This window comes from Merops nubicus, unplaced genomic scaffold (genome assembly GCF_000691845.1).
Source record: "Merops nubicus isolate BGI_N331 unplaced genomic scaffold, ASM69184v1 scaffold2999, whole genome shotgun sequence".
Taxonomy (NCBI): domain Eukaryota; kingdom Metazoa; phylum Chordata; class Aves; order Coraciiformes; family Meropidae; genus Merops; species Merops nubicus.
Genome location: NW_008632891.1, coordinates 17,889 through 28,889, shown reverse-complemented (window position 1 = coordinate 28,889; position 11,001 = coordinate 17,889). Strand labels below are relative to the sequence as shown.

Genomic DNA, 11,001 nt, shown 5'->3' with positions numbered 1-11,001 from the left:
TGAGTGCCGCGGGGCGAAGGCAAAGCTCGGTACACATCCCACACCCCCAACCCTCTGCTCCTGGGAAGAGAATCCCCCCTGCTCAGCTCGGCCGCTGAGCCCCGGGCGAGTTGTGTCACCCCCGACACCACCCGGTTCGTACTGCAGCGCCACAGGTGGGGTTGAGAACCAGGGGAGTAAAATACCCGGTGACAAATTATGTTATAAACCTGAACTACACCTCAATTTGAGTGGGTAGTAGTAGTTTTGAGTGGGTGGTTGTAGCTGTGTTTCCTCCAGCAGGGCTAGGAACATTTAGAGAAACGAATCAGTTTACACACAGACAGTTTTGGGCTTCTTCACCCCAAGAAGGAGCTTGAGGGGCTGGAGCGTGGCCAGAGAAGGGCAACGGAGCTGCTGGGGAAGGGTCTAGAGCCCAAGTGTGGGGAGGAGCAGCTGAGGGAGCTGGGGGTGCTGAGCCTGGAGCAAAGGAGGCTCAGGGGAGACCTTCTGGCTCTGCACAGCTCCTGACAGGAGCCTGGAGCCAGGGGGGGGTCGGGCTCTGCTCCCAAGGAACAAGCCACAGGACAAGAGGAAAGGGCCTCAAGTTGCCCCAGGGGAGGTTGAGGTTGTCCCTGAAGAACAATTTCTTGCCCTGGAGGGTTGCCCAGGGCTGTGCCAGGCTGCCCAGGGCAGTGGTAGAGTCCCCACCCCTGGAGGGGTTCCCAAGCCGTGGAGATGTGGTGTGAGGGACATGGGCCAGTGGGCACCTGGCACGTATGGGGGAATGGGTGGACTTGATGATCTTAAAGGTCTCTTCCAAGCAAAACAAATCTATGATTCTATGATTCTCTAAAAGCAGCCACAAAAATCCCAAGCTGATTTCAGGCTGGCTCTGTTGCCCATGCACTTGGTGACACAATACAGCTGGTGCCTCTGCAGCACAGCCAGCACTGGGCACCCCCACACTGCGGGTGCACGAAGACTAGTGGAGACTCTGACAATACCACATCTCTTGTTTCCCATCAAGACACCAACAGGGAGAGGAGATGCCATCAGAGAAAGCAAACAGGAGCAGAACTCCTGTTTTAGCAACGTGATGGCCAAGGCTGGGGCTGGCAGAGGCCTGTCCCTTTCCCCCAGGGCTCTGAGGAGGGGGAACGTACCGTCCGTCCCGCGAGCGGTGCAGGCTGCCGTGGTAGCTGCTCACTTTGCTGTGGACACTGCCTGCCTTGCTCCTCTGGTCGTCCAGCATGGCCAGCTGGGTGGAGGAGGCGTGGGTGGAGGTGCCCTGGGTGGAGGTGCCTCTGGACTTGCGGATGATGGGGGTGTTGGGGTCCCTCAGAAGAGACTGAGCGAAGTCTGGCTCCTGCAGCACTTGTCGGCTCTCGTTCACCACTCTGGAGAAGACAGGGGAGAGGAGTCGTTAGCATTAAGGACTGCAGCTAAAAGCAGTGCAGGAGCAACACAAACAGCACAGATGAACTTACAGCCTGGCAAATGAGACCATCTAGTTACACCATACTGGCCCCAACTCTGAAGCACGTCTATATTTGGATGTCTTAGCAAAGTTCCTGTTCCTGAACCCTTCTCACTCCCTGCAGCTGCTCCTCTACCTTCAGTGTGTGGGATAATTGCAGAGTATTTGCTCATGGTCTCAACTGGACAACAGCAGAATCACAAAATCACAAAATTCTTTGGGTTGGAAGAGACCTTTAAGATCAAACCCAACCATTAATCCTGCACTGCCAGGTCCCCACTGCCCCGTGTCCCTCACCCCACATCTCCACGGCTTGGAAACCCCTCCAGGGGTGGGGACTCCACCACTGCCCTGGGCAGCCTGGCACAGCCCTGGGCAACCCTCCAGGGCAAGAAATTGTTCCTCAGGGGCAACTGAAACCTCCCCTGGGGCAACTTGAGGCCCTTTCCTCTTGTCCTGTCCCTTGTCCCTTGGGAGCAGAGCCCGACCCCCCCCTGGCTCCAGGCTCCTGTCAGGAGCTGTGCAGAGCCAGAAGGTCTCCCCTGAGCCTCCTTTGCTCCAGGCTCAGCACCCCCAGCTCCCTCAGCTGCTCCTCACTTTGTTCCAGGAGACACCCTTGGGTCAGCACCATGACCCAGTGAGCTCCAATGACCCAGGGAACTGCCTCTCAGGGAACTCTGAAGCTGGTTCCACACTCAAATGAGCATGTAAAACCTGGATTAAAACTGGCAGCAGGAGGAGAACACCAGATGAAACACAGTACAGAGAACACCACAAAAGCAAGAGGCCTGCAGCCCTTAGAGCAGGGGATACAGTCTCACAGCTTCTCTGTTTGCTGAAGTCTCTTGCTGGGAAGGGCTGGTGGAGGGGCACACACTTGGCTGCTCTTCCATGGCATGGTGAAAGGAGGTGCTATCACAGCCTCGACATTCCTTTTGGGCTTTTTAATCTCTTTTTTTTGTGGGGAGGCCTTCTCCTCCCCTCCCATTCTCAGTATCACTCTTTCACGCTCCGTTTCCTCTGCCTGGTGATCTCTATCACAGCCTCGACATTCCTTTTGGGGTTTTTAATCTCTTTTTTTGTGGGGAGGCCTTTTCCTCCCCTCACATTCTCAGTATCACTCTTTCACACTCCGTTTCCTCTGCCTGCTGATCTCCCCCTCTCCATTTTCCTGCTCACAGAGATCACAGGCTGCCTGAGGAGGGAGGTTTGAATGGGCTCTGCCTCTTTCTGCTCACTGAATGGAGCCAGTGAAGGAGTTCAGATGGACACTGCTGAGTGTGGGAGCTCCTCCCCTGCTGAGCTGCACCAGGAGAGAGGATGGCACTTCCAGGAGCCACCCAGGAGAGAGCCTGTCCTGTAAAACAGCTTCCTCTGCCTGTGCCAACGCTATTCCTGCCCTCCACCCACCAAACCTGCATGTCACCTCTGTGTAAATCCCACCTAAATCTGCAGAGAAGGACCTGGGAGTGCTGGTGGACAACAAGTTGTCCCTGAGACCACAGTGACTGGCAGGACACAGGCTTGCATTTGGGAACCCCACAGGAAGACAATTCTGCTTTGCTAAGTGTCAGATAACCACACTTCAGCTATCAGTACAGGGCAGAGCTTGGCCTGCTAGACAGTGGCTCCACAGAGAAGGATCTGGGGCTCCTGGTGGGCAACAAGTTCACCATGGAATCTCCTTCTTTGCAGAGATTCCAAACCCACCTGGGCACCCTGCTGTAAGTGACCTGCTGGAGCAGAGGGTTGGACAAGATGATCTCCAGAGGTCCCTTCCAACCCCTACCATGCTGGGATCCCATGATTCTGAAACATCTACTTAGAAGACAGGAGTTATGATTATGAAAATAGCTCTTCATAGCTATTACAAGATCATAGAATCATTAAGGTTGGAAAAGTCCTCTAAGATCATTAACTCCAACCATCAAAGATCATCATAGATCATCTCTAAATATATGCTGCACCTTGGACTAAATTAATTTCAGCCTTACAGAAGCTATGAGAGGTTTCTGTTGCATTCCACCAAGCTGTGCTGTGGCACTAATGCATAGGGGAGGATTAAAAGCAGAGACAATTACTTTTAACTACAATCACAGTGAAGAGAACTTTGGTTTAATTTCAGTATAAAATCTGATTCAGCTGAATAGATAAACAAGTTTATAAATAAAAACTTTCAGTTCTGTCTCTCATGAAAAGGCAGAGAAGCTGTGCTATTCAACTGAAACCTAATTCTTGTTAAAAATAGATTTTGGAAACAGATGGAGCAATGTAGAATTGATTCTGGGACCAAAGGATAATTAATGGAAAAACAAGCCACAAGCCTTCAGGGTTTTTTTTGAGCTGTTGCTTGTCTTCTCCTTCCTTGCTGCATTTTGGGTAGTGGGAGTTTTTCTCTCTACTCCTGTCTTTGCCTCTGTGAACAGCTAACCAAAATTCTCTTCCAGCAGCACAAGGGAAGATTTGCCAGTCCCCCAGCAGCCCCTCCACCAGCTCCCAACACCTACTCTTTTTTCCTGCGCCCGTGGAAGAAGCTGGCCCACTCAAAACAGGTCTTTTTGCTTCCAACCCAGAAGACAGAGGGGATCCCAACGACCAAAGCCATCAGATACTTCATGAGGAAGAGAATCAAATCCGGGCGACTCATCTGAGTGACCTACAGAGAAAATAAAACCAGAGAAGGTGATGCAACCCATCGTAGTTCACATTTATTAACTCATTTGAAAGAACTGTCTCTGCCCTGAGCCAAAGTAAACACCAACAGGGTTCCTTTGTTTTGTGGCTCTGCAGAGCATGACCGAGTGTGTTCTACAGCCCACTGTTGAGCAACACAAAAGATTCAACTGCTGGGAGGTCTTGGCCTTTATTTGTATTTCTGGGCTTTTGTCTCTGCCCTGAATAATTGGGAAATATTTTCTGGTCTTCACATTATAAAGGCTTGTTGCTTTAATGGGATGAACCTATAGGAAGCCAGGTGCTACGTTTGCTGTTGGGAGGAGCCCCAGTGAAATGCTCTGTGGCACGTTCAGTGCTGGTCCAGGGCCAGGCTGGATGGGGCTTTGAGCAACCTGGTCTAGTGGGAGGTGTCCTGCCCACAGCAGGGGGTTGGAACTAGATGATCTTGAAGGTCCCTTCCAACCTAAACCACTGTATGATTTGATGATCCTTTATTCCTTACCCTTCAGTGGAGGGTTACACCCCTAATCTCCCTCCCTCAGGAATGTGAGGTGTCAGTAAGGAACAACTGCTTGACTCTTACTGACCTGGCACAGCCCCGACCTCTCCCTGTTCCCTCAGGGGCACCAACTGAATTTGCACAAGCTCACCAGGTCTAGTTTTGAAAACATTTTGATGTACAAAGGGTTTGTTTGGAAAAGATGGAGAGAAGATACAAAGCTATTATTTCCAGGAAGGTCTGTGAGGTTAAACAAACAGGCATCCAGATGCTCTCTTGAACTGATGACCCCGTTCAAACACTGAACCTTCAAGGACAGAGAACAAGTGCAAGCCTAGAAGATACCAGCCATCTTCTTACCAGAAGGATGGGAAAGGTTTTCCAACAAGGGGAAATTCCATTGACCTTCCAGTAAATTCTCCAGATCACAAACAGAAGTAAAGTAGGTACCTAACAGGATAGCAAAGACCCACAGATGGCTCAGGGATTAGTAGAGGAGGAAGGTTTGGGGCTGTTTAATCGTGGGGAGATGCTCATGGAGTTGGGTCTCTTTCCAGCAGGGATTAAGTGTCTGCAGCAACAGCTTTGAGACTGCTGGTGATGCAGCCAAGGGTTTGATGACAAACCATTACATTGAAGAATGCAACCTGGGTATCTACCAGCCTGTTTGAATGGGAAGAAGATACCAAACAAGGTGTTTGAAGCCAAGGGGACTTGGTTCTGTAAGAGTGAGACTGAAATACTTTGTACAGCTCTAGGAATTCAGTTTGAATCCATCTTCCTGGAGAGCAGAGGGGAATGGAGAAGGGCTGGCAGGGTGACAGGGAGCAGACAGCCTGTCTGGCAGGGAGCTTGTCTGGCCTCTGAAGACTTAAAAGCATGACAAAAAAAATAACATGAATCACAGAACTCCAGCGTGGTGGGTTTGGGAGGGACCTCTGGGGATCATCTCATCCCACCCCCTGCTCCAGCAGCTCACCCCCAGCAGGGTGCCCAGGGTCACAGCCAGGAGGGTTTGGGATCTCTCCAGAGCAGGAGACTCCACAGCCTCTCTGGGCAGCCTGGGCCAGGCTCTGCCACCCTCCCAGCAGAGAAGTTTCTCCTCCTGCTCAGGTGGCACCTCCTGGGTTCCAGTTGGTGCCCGTTGCCCCTTGTCCTGTCCCTGGCACCACTGAGCAGAGTCTGGCCCCAGCCTCTTGCCCCCCGGGGCCCTTTAGCTCTTGCTCAGCACTGCTCAGATCCCCTCTGAGGCTTCTCTGCTCCACCTCAGCAGCCCCAGGGCTCTCAGCCAAACATATGAAATATGGAGACACTGAACTGTGGGAAGATGACTTGCCAGAAGTAGGCTCATGGCCCATGACTTTCCAACCACATAATGCTGAGGGGCAGCACAGCTTCTGTATGGACCACTGAAATTACAGCCATCTTTTTTTTAATACTTTGCATCATTTAACATTTTTTTTTTAAATAATATCACCACTGCAGATGGAAAATGAGGATTTCAATGTCTTGCCCATAATCCCACAGTGCAGTGGGGCAGGCTGGAACATGACAAGAGTTCAGGCCCATCGATACTGGTCTTCAGCAACTACATTCTCATCCTGTAATTAAATCAACAAACATAATGAATATTATAAGATGTTTCTTAGCATTCAGCTCTGTATGAAGTGGGATCAAGGTTCTCCCCACGTCTGTTCTTTTCTCAGCACTGCTTCATGTGCTTTCATCAATCTCTGCCCCAGGAAAAACACTGACATTGAAGCTCTTTGTCTTGATGGACCAATGAAGGTTGAAGACTCTTTGGACTTTCCTATACCTGCAACTATTTACTCATGTGAAACGAGTCTGAAGGCTTTCCAGGTGGTTTTGTGGTCAACCTGTGAGATTCCTCTCAAGAAAAAAGTAGAAATTAACAATTACCAAATAAAAAAAATTATCCAACAGAATTAAGCTCTCAAAAATTACCTCATTTCATAACGTGCAACTGTGGCATCAAGTGGAATAAATGGTGAAATTCATCGTTTCTTAATGAAGGTAACATTCAGGTGAATTTTCATATTTACATATTTACAATTCTCCCCTGGCATAACTACCAGCCTGAAGGGAATTTAATTTTGATTCTTGCATGAAGAAGAAACCAACAGTTCTAGCACTAAACTCTCAGTTGCTCATGGTACTACAGGACATCTTTATTTTATTGACTGAGTCATGCTGCCTTGTGCTAGAGCCAACAGAAATCAGGTGCTGTGATGTCTGCTGCTCCCCACACCAAATATATCACAGGTCCCTCTTGCACCACGCAGATTTTATTACTTCCATGAAGATATTACAGGAAATCACTTGATATCAAAACTTCTGGCTCAACCTATTCATGCTGGGTGCCATAAATAATTCCAAGTGGAAGTTAAAATAACTCAATATCACAAAGAGTTGCAAGTGAAAGGAAGGACATCCTGCTCTTTGGTAAAGGAGGTTTTAAGCATCATTTCCACACATTTCTTGAAAATCAGCCTCTTTGCACAGATTAAGCAATTCTAGTAACATATTAATTAGATCACTGAGACTGAGGTGACTGCACCTCTTTTAAACAACACATATAATAACTAACATGGGAAAAATCCAACTTGAAATTTCTAGATGAAAGCTGAAAATCCATGGTTTTGAACCCAGAGCCTCCAAGCCCATTTCCCAGAAGTGTGGCCCTCAAACCACTGCTGTTCCCTTTCCTTTGGACAGAGAGGAGTTAATTTTCCCTTTTTCTATACTGCCCAGCTATTTAGGAAGAGTAAATCAAAAATACAATGCTGAAGTGTCACAGACTTTTACATGCTTAGATAAATCCACAATATATAAAAGCATAATTTGACCTGGAATACACAAACTTCACACACTCTGCTTTACTCAAACACAAAGATTTTCCCAAAGCATCTGCTAACAGGATCTGCTTTGCCAGTTCTGGAAATATTGCTCCTTATTTATAGTAAATCCCCGACGACAGCGCGTATAATGTTGAAACTGCTTCAGCAGCACTCCTATTTTAAAACCATTTTTCATATCCCCTCAGCTTCCAAAGCTCAGCTTGCCTACGACTCTTTATGTCTCCTGCTGAGAAATTCCAGGTAACCAGGATTACTGTGGCACGTGTGGAGCAGCCAAAGCAACAACAGCAGCAATTCCAGCACTACAAAATCACTCTCTTCCTTTTCTTGAGGATCTCATTGTGCAGCACCCAAACTCTTCCAGAAGTGTCCACCTCCAACGTGTGAAACCTCAATAATTTTCTGGGGGAGGACTAGGAAAAAAGCTTCTAAAATAAGCAGCATCTTCATTTTTATGACTTGGCTCTGTTGGATGATTAAAAGAGGAGACACAAGGCTTTGCTGAACTCCAGGTTTCTTTAAAACCATATGACATCTCCATGTGTAACCATCTTTGAAGACAACAGTGAAAGCTGGAGAAGATCCCCAGTTTCATCTCCTTGGAGAGAGAAGATGATGCAGGGAATATCTAACATGGGCCTGTAGAGGACCATCCTCCCTTGCCTGCAGAGATTATACTTCTCTTCTCCAGCCTGTTAGCTCAGCTTTGTCTGATTCTTTGCAGAAAGCCTTTTGAAATTTGAGGCAAGAGAGAAGTCACTCAAATTCTGGGTATAGCAGAAATGAAGAAAAATAGGGAGACTGATTAGACACTCAGAGCTCCAATGCTGTCCATGCCTATGTAATAATAATAATGCCACTTGATGTACTTTCCAACCCTGTTTTTAAAAATTCAGAATATGAGCAAGTATGTTTAAGCTTAAACAACTGCAAATTTCTTTAAGCACTAATTAGGACTATATAGCTCCTGAAAAATGAAAATATTGTCCCTGCTCAGTGCAGGGGGGTTGGACTAGATGACTTTGAAAGGTGCCTTCCCACCCAAACCATTCTGTGATTCTATGATACAGGGAAACATCTACAGAGGCAGTATGTGTTTATTGTTCTTTCTAACAGAAATACTTCAATGTTGAGTGAAAAAGGGTTGTAATTTCAATGAAGTTGTAATTTCAAATGAAGTGCAGTGGAATATACAATTTGGAAACTGATAGATGGCAAGAAGATGAGTTTTTCTTTTCAAATTGTATTCTCAGAGAAAATCTCTCTCCACTGAGAAGTTTTGAATGAAATTGTGGCAGCTCTTTTACAAGACTAGCAAAAAAATGGGTGAACTTCCACCCTGCTCGACACATACATCAGAGTTTATTTCAGAAACGTCCCCAAAAGCTGAACTACTGACAGAACTGAAAGGAGGAAAAGAAACTGAAATGCAGTGAGGAGGAATTTAAAATGTATTTTCATCTCTCATTTTTCTGCAAACCCCTTCACAGCATATATAATATATATATAACATATAACAAATACTGTGCTAACAAGGAGTAAAAAATCACTCGTGTGGACTCTGTGCAGAATTTCATCTTCTTTTATAGAATAACAATGCAAGCAAAGCACTGCTAATAGTAATTATGTTGTCATTTACTCAGGAGAGACTGTGAAATACCTTAAAATCCACACTCTCAGTGGCACAAGAGAAAAAAAAGAGCCTAAAAAATACAATCTGCTCTTGGTTGGGCTTTGGTAAGTGCAGGGTATGTTGCTTCAGAAGCTACAATTCAACATTTAAGAGTATTTTAGCAAGCTGTGTTTGGCATTCTGGTTACATTTTTGGGTTACACTGAGTTATGGAAGGACTGCAATAATTTTCATGTTGGAGCTGAAGGAGTTTTAGATATCCAGCTTGCAAAGGAGGGCTCTAGAGGGGTAGTGATCACAAAAGACCCTGTGTAGCTGCAGCCCCACCCAGCTCACCTTGGGTGTCTAGTTTAGCACTTCAGTGTTAACTGCTCATTGTACATGACAGGAAATTTCCCCTGACATTAGTTCTGCATGAGCAATAAGTTCAGCTTTCAGTTTTGTTCTGCACAAAACCCATGTTATGAAATGCTAATGTTGTCCCAGTGCACATCCAGAAACAGAGGGTGAGCACTGCTTCAGCTGTAAAGGAACAGCTCCCTCAACACAAAGAGGATGTGGACCTGTTGGAGTGGGGCCAGAGGAGGCCACGAATGTGGTCTGAGGGCTGGAACCCCTCTGCTGTGAGGCCAGGCTGAGAGGGTTGGGGTTGTTCAGCCTGGAGAAGGCTCCAGGGAGACCTTACAGCAGCCTTGCAGGATCTGAAGGGGGTCTACAGAAAGCTGAGGAGGGACTGTTTACAATGGCTTGTAGGGATAGGACAAGGGGTAATGGCTTCACACTGGAAGAGGGGAGATTTAGATGAAAAATAAGGAAGTTCTTCACTAGGAGAGTGGTGAGACATCAGCACAGGTTGCCACAGGAGTGGCTGCACCACCACTGGAGGTGTTCAGGACCAGGCTGGATGGGGCTTTGAGCACAGCCTTGCAGGATCTGAAGGGGGTCTACAGAAAGCTGAGGAGGGACTGTTTACAATGGCTTGTAGGGATAGGACAAGGGGTAATGGCTTCACACTGGAAGAGGGGAGATTTAGATGAAAAATAAGGAAGTTCTTCACTAGGAGAGTGGTGAGACATCAGCACAGGTTGCCACAGGAGTGGCTGCTCCATCACTGGAGGTGTTCAGGACCAGGCTGGATGGGGCTTGGAGCAGCCTGGTCTAGTGGGAAGTGTCCCTTCCCATGGCATGGAGCTTGGAACTAAATGATCCTGAAGGTCATTTCCAACCCAACCCATTGTATGATTCTGTGAAATCCTATATATGCTTTTGGCACAGATGGAGAAGCACAAATCCCATTAGGAAAGTGATCCCTTTAGTATTAGAGTTCCACTGCAGATGCAGCCAATGGGGAAAAAAAAAATCTCTCTGAAAACAATGCAGCTTAGACCTGCTACATTATCAGCTGAAATAATAACTGTGAACATCTACTAAGTAATTTAATTCAGTCATTTCTCCTGCTTCCCACTTGGCACTGCTGCCAGACCCCTCTTCATGTCTGTTAACCACAGTGCTCTCCTCATAACCTTCTACCAAAGGCTTTCAAAATACCTGTTGCATATTGGCAAGCCACTGACTGAAATCTAGAGGTGCTGAAGTTCTCCTCTGGACCTCAAAAACCTGTGGTAAGAGTTTTGTTTCTTGATAAAAGCCTGTCTCACAAACACACTGCTCTGAACATCAGGAGCTGCCTTTCCAGGAGGGCAGAGAGACCAGAAGGCAACGGGTGATGATGTCCTTCAAGATGAGAACCTCTCCTAGAGGAAAGATAACACTGGTGGTGATTCTCTGTTTTCCTTGATGCCTGATCACTTTCCTGGAGCCGCCAGAGGGGCTTGCACACTCCAGCAACATGAGAA

The 11,001-nt window shown here is 47.2% G+C and overlaps 1 protein-coding gene across 1 annotated transcript in view; it reads right to left on the bottom strand.

Moving 5' to 3' along the window:
• Positions 1-1,145: 1,145 nt before the first annotated feature.
• FZD3 (frizzled class receptor 3) overlaps positions 1,146-11,001 on the bottom strand; it is a gene marked incomplete at both ends in the record, with an annotated part of 26,138 nt that continues 16,282 nt past the window's right edge. The window contains 2 exons of the mRNA XM_008948031.1: positions 1,146-1,379; positions 3,967-4,115. Coding sequence (XP_008946279.1) covers positions 1,146-1,379; positions 3,967-4,115 — 383 coding nt within the window. The remainder of the gene's footprint in view (positions 1,380-3,966; positions 4,116-11,001) is intronic.